At 43.7% G+C, this 17,108-nt stretch overlaps 1 protein-coding gene across 3 annotated transcripts in view; it reads right to left on the reverse strand.

Moving 5' to 3' along the window:
- Positions 1–17,108, reverse strand: part of LOC138513283 (POC1 centriolar protein homolog B-like) — a 406,367-nt gene that overhangs the window by 245,752 nt on the left and 143,507 nt on the right. For all 3 annotated transcript variants that reach the window (XM_069627999.1, XM_069628000.1, XM_069628001.1), the window contains one exon: positions 15,053–15,186. In XM_069627999.1, coding sequence (XP_069484100.1) covers positions 15,053–15,186 — 134 coding nt within the window. The remainder of the gene's footprint in view (positions 1–15,052; positions 15,187–17,108) is intronic.

The raw sequence follows: 17,108 nt of genomic DNA on the forward strand, positions 1-17,108 counted from the left end.
ACCTCTCCCCATGTGGCCAGGGGACGGCAGCCGTTATTTGATCCTGACCCTGAGCGTGGCTATAAGAGGGAGCATCACATGGGGGAGAGGCGACCCTCGGGGGAGTGACATGACATCATCAGACAAGATATGTTATTGCCATTTTCCTTTTGAGGATACCCCCCATTACCCATGCCTTAATGGCATATTGTAACATCTCCCCTCACAAATCTAGGAAGGTTACTGAAAACCCTTTCCCTAACTCTGTATCCAAGTCATCAAAACCTGACTTGCCTTTCAAGACTACTGAGAAAACTTTTCCAGACTTTTCATACAAGTCATCAAGAACAGACTTCCCTTTCCTTAAAAACGAAAATACTGTAACAAAGAAGATTAGCCAAGTAACATAGATCAATGGAGGCCAAGAGCACAAGCTGCGCTCTAGTTTTTGTAGGAACAGGACTGATGCTGGGAGATTTAAACCGGTGAACCAGCCGACTAGGAGACACTGTCTGGAGAACTCTAGTCTTCTCGGTGTTGACCGAGGGAATGCAGGATGGTTTGAGGTCCATGGAACCAACCGGCTTATCAAAGGGGACGTGCAGAGCTGACTGCAGAGGAGGGCACGATGTGAGGATGCCAGAAGCAGAAGAAAGGTTTCAGCGCGTTCGCAGGTACCGAAAGGAAGCCTCCACACCACTAAAGCCTGGAGGGACGCTGAACAGATGAGCAGGCTCTGCAAGAGGAACCAAAGCTGCGAAGCAGAGGCGACGAGAGAGAGCGGAATGCCAAAGAGCCACCACAGGAGTGCCGGGGGAGAACCTACACACGCCACCAAGAGCTGGTGAATTCACCCAAGGGAAGCAGGGACACTGGGGCGTATTGGGAGACGTGGCGAAAGCAAATGACAGTGAATGAAGCATATAAGAAAGAAAGAGCAAGTGAATATTTCTTAAATAGACATAACAGAATAAATAGACGAGGCTGTCAAGTTTGTAAGTCTATGCAGTGGTTTATGGTCTTTCCAACGAAAACTTTCCATCGAAGTTAAGTCTCATCAAATGTTTTTCATCGAAAAACTATTTCATCGAATTCCTATACATAAAGTGCAAAGTGTAAATGCGTCGAAGCTCTTTCATCGAATAGAGTTTAGTTACATAAACACTTTAATTTTGTTTTGCATGGAAATTCCATGGAACATAACGTTACAGGGAGCTGTCCAGTGCAAAAATATATATTTTTAACACTGGACAGCTCCCTATATTTTACGGTATTTATTTTTAATTGGGAGGGAGGTCTCCCCAGCAAACTCCCCTCAACCCCCAGGGATCCTCCTCCTCTAACCCACCACACCAACCCCTATTTTCAAAATGTACCCCTTGTCCAGTGCTGAAATCTTTAAATTATTTCAGCACTGGACAGCTCCCTGTAAGTTGTTGTGTTTATTATTGGGGGGGGGTCCCCCCAACACCCCTAACCCCAAAGGGTACCCCCCTAACCCTTGCCCTAACCCCAATTATAACCCTTGCCCTGCCCCTTACCCTAACCCTAATTATAACCCTTACCCTATCCCTTGCCTAAAATCCATCGAAATTCATTCAATGAATATGCTTTTCGATGGAAAAGCATTTCAATTAATACATTTCAATGGATATGAATTTGTTAGAAATTAATTTGATGGAAAGACCAGATACCATATGCAGTATACCTATAAGAAAAGCCCTGGCAAGATAGTATACCAGACAGATGCAAAACAGAACACTATAAATTTAAGAGACTATTAAGTTTATAAGTGTTCACAGTGCCCACATGAGAAAAGCCCTGGCAGGAGAGCAGTGGCGTCGCTAGTGGTGGGTCTGGGGGTCCGGGGCTCCCCCTGTGAAACCATGTGCCCCTCCTTGTGCCCCCCCGCCTAAGACGAGCAGTGACCATGTTCTCCCCTTACATTCCTCTGTGTCCCCCCTACTTTTGTCTTTGGCCCCCTCTGTGCCCCTCCTAAATTTGATTCCTGGCGACGCCACTGCAGGAGAGCATACCCAAAAGATTAGGGTCAAAAGAGTATGCATATGAGAAAAGACTTGGCAGGAGAGTATATTGGGCAGATTCAAGTCACAACAGCATACATATGAGAAAGGCCCTAGCAGGAGAGTATACTAGGCGGATGCAAGTTACAAGTGTGTTCATATAAAAAAAAATGGGCAGGGCAGTATACAAGGCAGATGCAAGTTGCAAGTGTGTTCACGTAAGAAAGCCTGGGCAAGAAAGCATACCAGGCAAGTATGAGACAGGCATGGTATCATGAGAGACATAGACTCAAACGTGTTGTGTTAAAACCTTTATTTACTAAGGTTCCTGGGTTGGTGTAATGCCTGACTGGCCTTAATTCTAAAGGGGTGGTTCCTTTAACTCGGGGGGGGGGGGTCTTCAACCCGTAGCACTCCAGATGTGTTGTACTATGCTTCCCATGATCCTTTGACATTGACCATGCTGGCTAGGGCTGTTAGGAGTTGTATTCCAAAACATCTGCAAAGCCAAAGGTAGTCCAAAATAAAGGTCTGTCTCTGTCTAAACCTATGCTTGCCCTCACTATTTACAGAAATTTGATAGGAAGTCTTTAAAAAGGAAAATTGGAAACGAAAGTTGGCTTCAGATGGTTTTCTCATCAGGTGTAGTTTGGTCAATGTCGCAAAAATGAGTTCAATCAAAAAGGGCTGTTTGTAAGACCTTCTCCGCAGAGCCCTTGCAGTGGTTTCAAATACCTTCAGTGTCTTTGGGCTGCTTGGTGTTCCCTTCCCCAAACTTCAACTTGTTCAAGTTCCAAACACCACTAAAGAAAGTTAACACAGTTCCTTTTGAAGCTTCTCAGGGTTCCCTTCCCCAAGCTTCAATCCTTTCAACATTACAACAAAAAAAAAACAATACGTCTCCAACTGGTTGGGACTCTCAGGGTTCCCTTCCCCAATTAAGGCCTCTTTCAGCTTCCAAAACAAATTCAGTTTTGTCAAAATGCACTTGGCTTTCTTTGTTAGGCCTCTCAGGGTTCCATTCCCCAAGCTTAGGCTTTCAGTTTCAAACGCCAGTTCAACTTGTAAGGATGTACCTTTTCCTTGTATACAGTTTCTCTAACATGCAATCCTTTCATGGGGGTAGAATCAGTGTCTTTCGAAAATGCCAGGCTTTTACGCTAAGTGTGACCACTCTGATCCTTTGCCCCTCTCTTTATTTCTTACACTTGCTTTCCTTTGACCTTTTTATCTTCTGGTGCTTCCACACCACTTTAATCTATCTTTGTTCCTTTCACTTTGTCGTGCAACTTGCACCTTCCTTTACTTTACTTTCTCTGTGTTTTGCCTCTTGCACGCTCACCTCCTTCCTCCATGCACACCTGCACCTGTCCTTTTCCTGTTGTGTCTCTTGCACACTTCTTTCATTTTTCCGTGCACACCTGCACTCGTTTCCTTCTTTCTGGGTCGTTTGCACCCTTTTCTTTTACTCAAGACTTTGCTTTTACTTCTGCGCTGCTAGTGTGCCTGTTCCTTCCTTCTGTTCCACTAGCATGCTTTTCTCCATCTTTCTTACTTTCTGTTTCTTTAAACTGTCCTTCTCGCTTTTTGTTCCGTGCCGCTTTACAAATCTTGCTTTTCTCCCTTTCCCGCTCCAGCCACCTGCATGCTCCAGAGTTTCTCTCTCTCTCATGCAAAACTCACCAGGTAGCGTAGCGCTGGCGAGCGGTCTCTCCTGGATGCTTTGGGTCGAGGTCAGGGGTCTCACCACCTGCCCCTCAGACACCCTTGGGACCGGCACACGGCCCAAGGGAACGAGCAATTACACCGACACCGCCAGCAGGATACCGGCTGCCTCGCTCCAGTTCTCTGGAGACACGGCTCCCTAGCCATGCTGCAGCCCCTCGCAAAAACTTGGCACACCATTGCAGCATGTCGTTCTCTTCCGGATCCTTCTTTCTCCAGCTCCCAGCTCCTTGGCTCCTCTGATCCAGTATGCCTCCCCAGCTCGCTCATTCACCTGTGCAGAACCACACATTTTATAGTTCCTTGTGGAGTCAAGTGGAGTCAGGTGTGAATGATTAGTGTAGAGTGCCTGACTCTGCCTGGCTCTATTAGTGGGACAGGTTGAGTTCTTTCTATGGCAGATTTCCCTTACTTTCCCCATGTTGTTTCTATGGATAATCTTTACTGCTTTTAGACGCCTCCTCCTGGTCTCATTATTTGTTGGAAATGCGGAGGGGGAGATGGGGTGAGATTAAAAATACCCCATATACCTCCGTATTTGCTACTCTGAAAGTGCACTCTGTGACTCGAGCGTCGGACTCCGTCTGCAATTAACTTTGACCCCAGCAGCACTGCGAGCAGAGCTCTTGCTGCCTGCCCTACTTCCTGGACGAGGCGGGGCCCATCACGCACACGTGACGGATCACGTGACCGCAGCCCAGCACCAATTGCCGGCCCAACCACCCTTGCGGCGTTAAGCCCTGGAGGCAGTAAGGGCTGGAGCTGCTGTTTTGCTGTTTGGTTGTGACTTGTCCTCGTCCTACGGCCGTGTGAGTACATCAGACTAAGGTCATACGCTCCTCCATCGGCTCTACTTTAAATCGTAATTAGGGTAAGGGGGGAGAGTCGGACTCTGGCCGCTCCTTGAGCTGTCGGGCGTTCCTTACCCTATTACTGGGAGCTCTTTAAGATCTTTGCTGCTTAATGGTTCACTTTTATTGACTGTCCTTTTAAAAAAGATCTTTCAGTTGATATATCTGCTCCCTTATTCAGCTCTGATTTTTTAACCCTACTTTTGAAAGAGACCCATACCTATTGCATTCTAGTATAGTGTTTTAAATTGTTCTTATTGTGTTATTTCATGTATTTTTGTTAATCCTTGGGTTCAGTGCATTCTATACATTGCACGGCATCTTACTACAAGAGTGTACTTTGTCCGATCTCCAAAGACGCTTAAACTCATTAAGTGTTTTCATTGCGTGGTAATTCTTGTAACGCATTTTAATCAGCGTTTAAAGTGCTCTTTTATTTTCATTACTTTCACTTGCACAGTCTACACTGGTACTAGCTGTCTGTTATAGGTTCCAAGAAGTAGCCAAACTAGAAGGCTGCTTATGTCTCGTATGCCGTATACGCTAAAAACAGACATGCCAGAAGTACCCGCAGCAACTCACACGAGTAACATTTCGAATGATGTGTTGATTAGTAAAGCTACTTCTGAGACAGCTGCACCAAAGGTAACGCTCAAAACCCCAGTAAATGGTAATAATTTCAAATCGAGTGAGGAAAAAAAAAAAATCCTCGCGAATTTCAAAGAAATCTATCATTCTTACACCTATAGCTAAAACACCCTCCCTAAATCAAGATATTAGGAATTTCTACGACAAAATAAATGATCTTTCAGCAGTGACTCATGCACAAGGCCTGCTGGAAAGTATGCTGCCGGTAACAAACAAGCAGCCACTTGAATCTAAAAACATCTCATCTCCAGGTCTAACTGAATCAATCCCTTCTGTGGTCATTTCTGACCAAACCTTACTTACCTTACCTCAATCACCTATCAAAAATGTTCAGGTTAATCAAATGGTAACTGTAGTTGAGGAAGAAAACCTGGATAACTCGGTCTCACTTGTTAGTGCAACATTCCAAACGCACTCTATTACCGAGCCTGGGGCAATTTTGCAGCCCCAAACCTCCTATCCACCAGTAGGTGACACAGCTTGTGTGGATTTGATTGAGATTATTGACGTGACTGCTAAAGAATCTGTAACGATCAATACACCCTCACGCCAGTGCAATATTGACCTGGAGAGCTCGAGACTGTCTGTCATTACGGACTACAACCTCCCTGGCTCCATGGACTCTACAAGGCACGCAATCGAAGAGTCCTTCATACAACCAACCCCGAGACGCTGCTTGTGACCCGCCTGTAAATCCCGCCCTCTTACAGATTACCTTAGGAGCCGTGAACACAACAATATTAAGCCTCTTTGAGGAGTTGGATCAAAAAATAGCGCTCCAAACAACAAAAATTGATCAAATTGGGGAGTGGATGCAACGATGCTCGCAAAATTCATCCTCTCCCTCGACCTTAAACCTTATCATGCACAGACTTACTACCTTAGAAAATTTGAGCACTTCAGGTCTGTTAGCGGCAGCCCCTCACAAGACCACCATCTTGCAGAGTTTGTCAGGACCGGAATTGAATAATAATTCAAATTCACGGTGCACTAGAACCTTGCTAACAGTGGTTCCAACATTTGAAAAAAATAATTTGCCCTGTGGAGTACATAGATGTCATATCTGACCAAAAAAAATGATTCATGGATAAGTGTTGATTCCCCTCAGTCTTCTCCTCGCATTGATGCCACTAAAATCAGTAACACCAATGAAGGTCAGCCTCTTCCTCTGGAAAACAAGAGAAAAACCACAGTTTCAAAACGGACTAAATTGACAACCAAAGCAACAACAATGCGCAAGTCCGCTAAAGAATCTAATCAAAATCCTCAGGTTATACTACCACCAATCAGTTTGGTGACTGGGGCCTCAGCGCCTATAGCGCCTCCCCCTCAATGCTCGGGAGGTGTTATAGATCTTGTTACCCCCCTTAGCGGTGACAGTTGCTTCTGAGGTCGCATCCAGTTCTACCTCACAAGTCCCCCAGGGCGACTATGCGCCTCTGAATGAACTGGTGGACCTTTTTGAACGCGATGTCTCTTCAACCTTGCCTCTTAAGCCTTCCATTCAAGGCAGCTCGACTCATTCCATCTCGACCGGTACTGCTAGGGGCTGCTCCGGTCCTCAGATACTTCCTACACCAACTGCTGGCTTTGAAGATCGTTTATCTGCCCTGAAAACGGCAGTAGATACCTATCTTGGCAAAAGACTGTCTGAGGCACTCTCAGAGCTAAATCGAGTGGCTGAAATTCTAACTGTTCCTGGTTTATCCAATCCTGTCAAAGCTCAAGAGAAGTGTCACCGTCGTGATCCGTCCTTGGGCCGTCCAAGTAACGCTCCAGTATTGAGAGCCCAATTTAATCCTTCCTTCTCTTGCTCAAATATGAGAAATCCGAATGAGAATTCTGGTATGAAGTCCAAAACTCAAACTCATAACCAAAAAGATGTCAAAACACAGCGTTTTAATTCCTTCCACACCTTAATTTTAAAATGTCGTGAGGGGCCTTTTCCGAAATATGATCTGTGTCGCTCTAGTGTTTTGAGCATCTTTGGAGACATTCAGTCCCTAGAGGACTTGTCCTCGAGTGATTTTGACCAGATTGAATTTATTAGCGAAAATAATCTATCAATTGTAAGATTATGGATTAAATCGGGACTGGTCGGGAATGCTCTATGGAAATCAAAAATTAATCTATTTAATCTGGGCTTTTTGCTCGCGTTAGACCCGCCCGACCACCTACACAAGTAAATACAGTTCAAAATGCAATACCAGTACAGACTCCGACCACAGAATGCTCTTGCACGGAGGTTAACTGCCCACAGACCAGATTGACATCAAAAAACATGTTATAACCACCAACAGTTGAGAAGAGAGAAACTATCTCACTGGCTAGCTGGAATACCAGAGGGCACTCACATTTACAGTGGTCTGCGAATGCTCAATTAAATAGTTACGATATTATAGCCTTACAAGAGACGTGGCTGGTACGTGCCCCCACTTGGGATGATCATACTATTGTTCCCTCCCGGCAGTGTCTTCCAATAAAGGTAGACCCACTGCGGGCTTATTGGTGGCTGTGAAATCTAGCAAACATTTCCGAATTGGGGAATGGCTTTCGCCGAATAGATTCATCCAGGTGGTCAAAATCACTCCTGGACCTCATGTATTTGCTCTCATAAACCTCTATCGTAACCCTGCGGACATTACTGATGACGCTTTTTATCATGCCTTATCATCAGTTTTTGAAACTATTGCCCTACAATCGCTTTCTGGTATAATGGTGGTGGGAGACTTAAATCTTGTATGTCTTCCTGCACCTAATAAGGGGTTATGCAATGCAAGTATGAGATGGAGCACCTTTATCGGAGATCTTAATCTGAAAGTGATAAATGGTTCCATTATGGGTGATATCCCGCCGCAAAACACGTGGGGAAAGGGGACATTCTAGTTCCATCATAGACTACATCTATGCAAGTGAAAGCATATATGCTAACGCTACTAAGTTTGAAATCATAAAACAAGCACATAGTGATCATCATATATTGTCTCTTCAATGGTTGACTCCATGTCAAACATATTCCACTACTAAACATTGGTTTAACCAATCGCTGATACTTAATAACGGTAAGAATCGTTTTCATTGGTCACCAGTTCAGCTGCAATCACTAAATACAGCTATTTTAAGACATCAAAGCACAAATTCACTATCATGTTATGTTGAGGTGCTTGACATGTTCAGATATGCTCAATTTTTACATATTAGACCTTCTCGCTCTCATACTCGCGGCTTTGATTTAGCTTTACACCAACGCAAAGCTCAACTAAGAAATGAGATACGTTATTCTCGCAACCTGCCGCTAAAAGAACAGCTTTAAACCATCAAAACAGCGAAATGTTCATATCGCAATTGGACATGTGCCAGAAAAGCACGTTTCTTTCAATTTGACAGTGAGAACTTCCTGTCTGCTTGCTTTTCGAAAAATTCAGCACAAGTCTGGCAATTGTTGAACAAGTGTAATACCTCTTCCCAATTGGAATCCCAAATAAATGCTGTTGCAGAAACGCAATGGGCAGAACATTTTGCACACCTATATGCTCATCATAACATGTCTAAATATGACTATATACAGAGATCTTCTGATACTTGGTCCCTGGAATGCTCGATGGAATCTGTGAGGGATTTCATTAGTAAGTCATCCTCCTGAAGAGCGGCTGGGCCGGATGGTCTTACGAATCATATGCTTAAACAGAACCCAGAAGAATGGGCCACTATCTTGTTTAATTCCTTTCATCACATCTTATCCACCAAGATAATTCCAAAATCTTGGAGTACTTCTCTAATAGTTCCCATCTACAAGAAAGGTGATCGTAAGGACCCAAAATGCTATCGCCCCATTGCCCTCCTAGACGCGCCGGGAAAGATTTTTTCTCGGTTGGTGCTGAAGGAATTTAATCAATGGACCACCAACGCAAAACAGCGTGATCCAGCGCAGACCGGCTTCGTTGCAGGTCTGGGGACTGCGGTAAACGTAACAACTCTTCACGCCATTAAACATCCGCCACAGTCCATTAAACAGCCCATGTACTTTGCGTTTGTTGACCTACACTCGGCCTTTGATTCAGTTTCTAGACCCCGACTGATGGATAAATTGTTAGAGGCTGGGTGTCCGTCAACTTTAAGTGACATCATTTTCACACTACACTCGAATACCTCCATCCGGGTACTATTGAACTTTGAGGGGCTTCTATAATCGGATGTCCTCACTTATCGGGGGCTTAAGCAAGGGTGTATACTCGCCTCGGTGTTGTTCAATTTTTTCATTAATGATGTTAGAAGTGCACTTGAGGAGGTACGTGCAGATGCACCGAAATTGAATAACATCGAGGTGAAAGAGTTATGGCACGCAGATGATTTAGTACTAATATCGAAAACTCCCATTGGACTGCAAAATCTTTTAACAGCACTATGTCAATATTTTCGAGTTAATGAGCTGGTAGTAAATGACAAGAAAACCCAAATCGTAGTCTACACTCCGAAAGGCAAGCGCAGTCATCGAATGATTTGGAAAATAGAGCACATAAGTCTAGAGGTGGTTCCCAACTACACATATCTGGGTATCCTATATGACGGATCGTCGAACACTCATTCTCAGTTAATGAAAATTGAAGTTAAAATTCACGCAGCAAACCGCCAGACTCGTCTCATTATGCATAAATTTGGGAAATTCTCCATTAAACCTGCCCTGATCTTCTGGATACAAAATGTCATCCCTACCATGTTATATGGTTTAGAAACATACAGTGCAATTGATTCGGTATTCCTGCATGCTTTGGAAGCAAAATTTTGGCGTGCTGTTCTAAATCTGCCACAATGCATTCCAGGCGCGATCAATCGATATGAAGTGGGTTTGACCTCAATTTTGGCAATGTACACCTGGCGCTTATGCAGCCTGTTCAGAAAATGTTTATTATCTGTTCTTGATAAATCAACTTTAGCTACAGTTGCCAGTTACTTGATGTCATCCTCTCATCTGTTTCCGAAACCATGGCCTAAAAACATCCTTACAATACTACTAAATGCAGACATTTCTATTGAAACCCTTGTTAACGATCCAGATAGAGCTAAGAAAAAACTGTACATGATGGATTGGATTGACACTAGAGATCTGTGTTTGAAGTACAAAGATTTTGATCCATCTGTTTTCTCGGCAAGGCGTTATAGAGCCATGGCCTTCTACTTATGCAAATCTCCTTCTCCTGCCGTCAGGAATGCTTTGCTGCGCATGCGTTTTAATTTATGTCCTACCCGTGAAATTCAAGCCCGTAGGAAAGAAATCCAGCGGGAATCTTCAGGGTGTCGTTTTTGCAATAATGCAACAATTGTTGAAACTTTGGATCATGTCATTGTGGACTGTCCTGAACTTATGAACTTAAGACAAAGTCACTTTAGTAAACATTTGCCCTACTTTAACCAGATGAGACATGAGCATAGATGGCTTGCTATTTCCACTACCAACTGTATGAGTATAAGGCTGGCCACAATTAACTTTTTGCGAGTCTTAAATTTACTAAAATAGTTTGATTCCTAATGATAACTGTTCTTAGGGTCAGTGATTGTCATACTCGCTCATTGCCTTTTCACTCGATTAATAATTGCAAAATCCAAATGTAATTATTAGCATTAGAATTGATGGTTTGCCATTTGGTGTGATCTGTAGGGACTTACGATTGCATGCTTTACAATTCATTGTGTTTTATATGTAAACCTTTTGATAAAATGTTGTCTTAAATTGAAAAAAGTTGATTAAATTCAACTAAATTCATTAAATAAAAAATAAAAAAATACCCCATGAAGGCTGAGGGAGAGTAGGTTGGGGGTATTATTGGGACTGAGGGAATACCATGTCTCACCCTTGAGTATCCTCCTCCCAATCCCTTGTGACCCTCCACTCAGGTGATCCTCCCTCGATTGGCCACCCCAGGGCCGGGATCCAAAAGCGATGGCCCTTCCCTGGCCACCAGAATGGACTATCCTGAGGGAGTAGGTGGGAGAACACGGTCAGGTTTCTCACACAAGGTCACGTTGAACAGTGTCAAAAATACATCACCTATAGCATTCCTGATAAGGAAACATCAAGACTAGAAATAGGCTTTGTTAAAATATAGTAAAGAGGAGAAAAGGCCTGGCAGGAGAGTACACCAGGTACCCTACCAACACACAGACTAACAGCCAAGTTTTTTTGTATACCAGTTGTGTTGTTGATCAAGAGAAACTTAAGGAACGCATATTCTGGAAGGTATAAACCAGAGTAAAGAGAAATCCTGGGGCATGGAACCACCCTCTTGAACAAGTAACTTTATCCTTCTGGAACCTGTGTGCTGGAGTTACATATTTCCTTTTTGAACATTTGTACACTACTTAAAGCCAACGATATTTTTCCTTTTCACCTTAGAGATGATTTTTAGAATGTGAGGGCCAGAATAGCACTTTGGACACAGGATGTTTTACTTTGGACATACCCTTCATTTTCTTTAGGTAGGGAACAACTTTTAGAATAGGGACATAGAGGCATTTCTCAACCCCCTTTTGTTTTAATAAAGGTTTATGGTCAAAACCATAAGTCTCTGTGTCCGTATCTCATTCCAGGTTCCTCGCATATGGTGTCAGGGGATACTGACTCAGCTGGCAAGCTGGGGATCCCACTAGAATTATATGCTAGACTTTCTTAATTGCCACCTTCTATGTTATTGATTATCAAACAGTTACACAGTGAGGAATGCATCTTTGAAGTAGCCACAGATGAAACCATCCTTAGCATAGCAAGCAATACTAAGTTCCATCTCCCCATCAGATGCCAACGGCTCCTTTTCCAAGGACGCCCTTTGCTGGATGCTTTAAGATTGACAGATTATGCAGTGAAACCCAACAGTAAGTTAAACCTTGTAGTTAAGACAAGTATAGATATCCCACCAGTAACTGCTTTAGGCATAAAACTAAACCTCAGAAGGCCTCCTAAGATCCCAGCAGGAATAGAAGATCTAGAGGAACCTACAAAGCCCAGTGACGCGCCTGGCCAAAAAAACCTAATAGAGATAGATGCATCTCATGAACTAGAAAAGGAAGTATTTCCCTTTTTCAACCGATCAAATAGAACCTTTTTATTAGGAACCCCAATCTTTACTCTTTTGAAAGGGATATCAATTTACATGAAGAATATACTGCTGAAATCCCCACCAGAACAGTGGACCTCGAAATGGCCACTATAGAGAATCTGTTGACACAGTTGACAGCACACCAAATCCAAGCCACAATACAGTTCAAACTGATCTGATCACCTTTTTGACTAGCTTCAGAGATCTAGCCTGCTCCATGGAATATTATAGCCCCACAAAGAGGGGGAAGACTTGGGAATTGTTTTCTTAATTATGAAAGGTTGGCACAGCAATTCCGCTGGTGAGTCGACTTAAACACTTGTTATCTGGGTCCTATATTAAGAGAAGAATTACAAATTCAAACCAACTTTTGAATCCTTTGGGAACAGCCATCTTCAATGAAATAAAACAAGCATTATTACAAAGGGTAGGCCCAACAGATAATTTCTATAAACAGAAATTAAGGGAAATCAAACAAAACCCCGGAGAAACACCAATAGAACTGGGGACCCGAGTACAAAACACTATCTCTTTATGGCTCGGCCAGAAAACCTTACCTGAGGTAATAGAAGCTTTAATAATGGGGCAATACATATACTCCTTGCCATCTCACTTACAAAGGGCAGTCCTTCAGTTAAATAAACCCAGTCTAGCAATGGCTATAGAAACCACCCAAAATTATGCTAAAGCCAACAGACACTTAAAAATCATCCACCTGGGTGAGAAAACTAAGAAGGATCAAAAGGGGTTTCCCCGTCCCCCTTATTCTACACGAGATAGAAGGCCCTCTAGCGATAGGAGACAAGACAGTTTCTATAAACCTGTGCTAAAAGATCTTGGGGAAAAAAACATAGTAGGAAAAGAAAGATACGAAATAAAATCAGATGAAGGACGAGCCTTTAAACCAACTTCCATCGTGTGTTTCTCCTGTGGGCAATCGGGACATTTAGCTAGGCAATGATCATTAAATAAAAAAAGGAGGAGCATGAGGTGGTTCAGTATTTGACTGGAAGAGAGTGGGTGGAATTTAACTTTTCTCAGAAGAAGAGCTGGTTAAAACTACAAGAAATCTCTTCTGCAGAGTAATGCCTTTTTAAACTCCTGGTTCCACAAAAGTGAATGGGGTGCTAGTTAAGGCCTTAATCAATTCAGGCAGCAAGCAGACAGCGATAAGAGCTGACTTAATTTCAACCAGAGACCTCGGAAGGGGACGCCCTGTGAAAACTCCCTGCATCCATGGGGATACAAGTTACACATGTGTGCATATACAAAATCCTTGGCAGGACAGTATACCAGGCAAGGTCAAGTTGAACAGTGTGAAAAATACATCACTTAAGTAAGTCCTGATAATGATACATCAAGACTAGAAAACAACTGCGTTGAAATATAGTAAAGAGGAGTTAAGGCATGGCAGGAGAGTAAACCAGGTACCCTACCAACGCACAGACTAACAGCCAAGTTGATTTGTATACCAGTGTGTTGTTGATCAAGAGATACTTAAGGGACTCATATTCTGGAAGGTATAAACCAGAGTGAAGAGAAATCCAGGGGCAGGGAACCACCCTCTGGAACAAGGAACTGTATCCTTCTGGAACCTTTGTATTGGAGTTACATATTTGCTTTTTGAACATGTGTACACTACTTAAAGCCAAAGATATTTTTCCTTTTCACCTTAGAGTTGATTTTTTAAAATGTGAGGGCCAGAATAGTATTTTGGACACAGGACGTTTTGCTTTGGACATCTTGACATTGGACAGACCCTTTGTTTTTGTTGAGCTAGGGAAACACCTCTTAGAATAGGGACAGTGAGGCATTTCCCAACCCCCTTTTATTCTAATAAACGTTTATGGTGAAAACCATAAGTCTCTGTGTCCATGTCTCATTCCTGGTTCCTCCCATTGGGCTTAGTCTTCTAGGTAGCTTCTAAATTCCCTAAGGAAAATCCTTATTTTGAAAATAGTAGTGGACACAGAATGGGAGGTGGTGCCTAAGCAATAGCCTCCAGTTTATAACCGATGTCAGACTATAACCTCCCTTTTCATTAAAAGAAATATGGTATTTTGTTGACCCCACTTTCCAGATTTGAATGTGCTAGAATTCAATTTGAAATGGACATGATGTCCCTTATTTAGAAAGTTTTGGCCAAAACCTTATTCTGATATCGGACTACCAACTGTGCCAATAGGCTCTATTGTGCCAGCCGCTTGTGCTGGCAGTGCCTTTGAGGGGAAGTTGGCGGGCGGTCCCCTGCCAATTTACACATTCCCTACATTCCGATCAGATGCACACACATGTGGCCCACTGGAGGGAAGCTGTTTGAGTTGCTACCAGGTATTTGCTTAACTGAATGGCAGCTTCATCCTCTATTTAGTTTAGGTATAGAGAAGGAAGGTCAAAGGTGCACTGGCGGTAAAAGCTCCTGGCAGTAAATGGTGAGGGGCTGGACCCATTAGAATTCCCTTGACTGAAACCGCCCTTTGGCTCTGTGCCATAGAGACAAACCCAACTAACATGATTGCACATTTTTTAAACATTATTCTTGATGTGCTGGGCAATATTTTGAGAATTACCATAAGCTATGTTAAATGCAGCAAAGGCAACCAAAACATACACAGATTAAAAGGACTGAACATTAACAGGTGAAGACAACACTAGGTTATTTTTATATTTGAGCATCATGTCCATGCCGACAGCATGCAGTAATGGTTATTCAGAGACACAGTATGCATATTACCTTGTGCCCGTGTAGAGTATAAACAAGTCTGCCTTCTAAGAGATCCAAAATCTTGACCGTCCCGTCACTAGAAGCTGTGATGAGGTAGTTATTTGATGGGTGGAATGATAAAGAATTCACTGCCCCACTGTGAACTGGTTCATAAGGAAGCAAAATAGATGACAAGTCACAATGAGTTTGAACTGATTTACTTTCTAAGATCCATTTTTAGAACATCCTAATTTCACCTCCTCACGTTTCTGGCTTGCTCCAGATTAGGCATTCTCACTCCTCAGTCAACCTCCTCAGTAAGTACTCACTTGTACCTTTTCCCCCTGTCTGCCTAAATGGTCAACACAAAATTCTACATTTTAGGACATTATCATTGTCCATCCTCACATATCATGCTTTCCTCATTCATTCTCATGTCATCAGTCACCCTCCCCATTTTTATTACCTTACTACTCACTTCCATTTCTCACTAATGGCTGCTTCATTCGTTGTCTCCAAATACCCGTCTTACTCCTCCTCCTCCTCAACCATAATACCTCAATCCTCCTCATCACACCTCATAGCTTTGTCCTCAGCCCACTTCACTCCTCACTTCTACTCAGTCGTCCTTCCTTCACTTGGCTTTTCATTCTACATCCCTAATGGCATTAGAACGCTCAGGGTTGTCCAAGTCCAGGCCTCGAGGTCCGGATCCATGTTGGGTTTTAAGAATACTCATTAATATTGATGATGCATTTGCATACAATGATTATAAATGTAAGCACATTTTTCCTCATGAATATTAATGAGGGATATCCAGAAAACCCATCAGCATACCGGCCCTCGAGGCCTGGAGTTGGACAGCCCTGGCTTAGAGTTAGAAATGTATTGGCTGTTCAGTATAGATTTTTAAAACAGCTGAGCTTCTTTGCTTACATTGAGCGATCCTAGACAACTCATGCGCACAGCCATATATTTCAAATTGTGAACCTCTATACAACCGCCTCTGCAACAACTTGGGTATCTCTAGTCAAGCCCTGGCCTGGTTGACTTCCTTTCTCACTGATCGACCCTCCAAGGTTCAACTTGGGTCTTTCTTCTCTTCCATCTCTCTTTCTATGTGTGGGGTTCCCCGGGGTCTAACCTCTCTCCCTGGCATTTCAACCACTACCTGGCACCTCTTGCCCACCGTATCTCTACATTCTGCTCTAACTTTCAGAGTTATGCGGATGACATCCAGCTCTCTTCATGCTCCCCTCAGCCCCTTCTCTCATTTCAGACTGCCTGTCCGCAATTCTGGAATGGTGTGCCTCCAATGTTCCTTGCCTTAATGCCAGTAAGACTGAGATCCTCCTAATCAGGACACATGCTCCTGCTTTCCTTTCTCGCTGTGACCGCCCACCCTTGGCCCTCTACCTTCTCCTTCCTGTGAGGCTAAGAACCTTGGTGTCATCTTCAACTCCATCCTCTCCTTCTCTCCTCCGATCTCTGATGTCTCTAAGAAGTCAAACTATCAGCTGCACCCCCTTAGAGGCATTGTTCCTTTTCCCACTTTCCCCACAAGCGCACTGTCTCCAGAGCCCTGGTCCTCTCTATGCTGGACTACTGCAACTCTATGCTGGACTACTGCAACAGCCTCTTTCTAAATCTGCCTGCCTCTACTCCTCGCCCTTTAACACTTGTCCAGAACAGGACTGCAAGACTTGTCCTTGGCCTCAAACCCAGGGATGATCGTATCTATCCAGTCCTTAAATCGATCCACTGGCTCCCTGTGGCTGCAAGGATCAAGTTCAAGACCCTCTGCATCATCCACAAGGCTTTCTGGGGCCAGGGATCGCACTGCCTCCAACTTCTCTTCCTAAGCATCACCTCCAACTCTCTGAGGGTCAGATGATTCTCCAAGCAGTGAGTAGGAGGAAGAACTCTTTCATCTGCTGGGGCCTCCCTCTGGAACAGACTCCCTGCCTCTCTCAAACTTGAGCAGGACCACCTCCAGTTCCGGACGCATCTCGAGACCTTCCTTTTCGCTTCTACTTTCTCACTCCCTCTACCTTGCGGATGTCCCCGACTGCCCCGCACACTGGTC

This window comes from Ambystoma mexicanum, chromosome 12, assembly GCF_040938575.1.
Source record: "Ambystoma mexicanum isolate Mex_15411 chromosome 12, UKY_AmexF1_1, whole genome shotgun sequence".
NCBI classification, from domain to species: Eukaryota; Metazoa; Chordata; class Amphibia; order Caudata; family Ambystomatidae; genus Ambystoma; species Ambystoma mexicanum.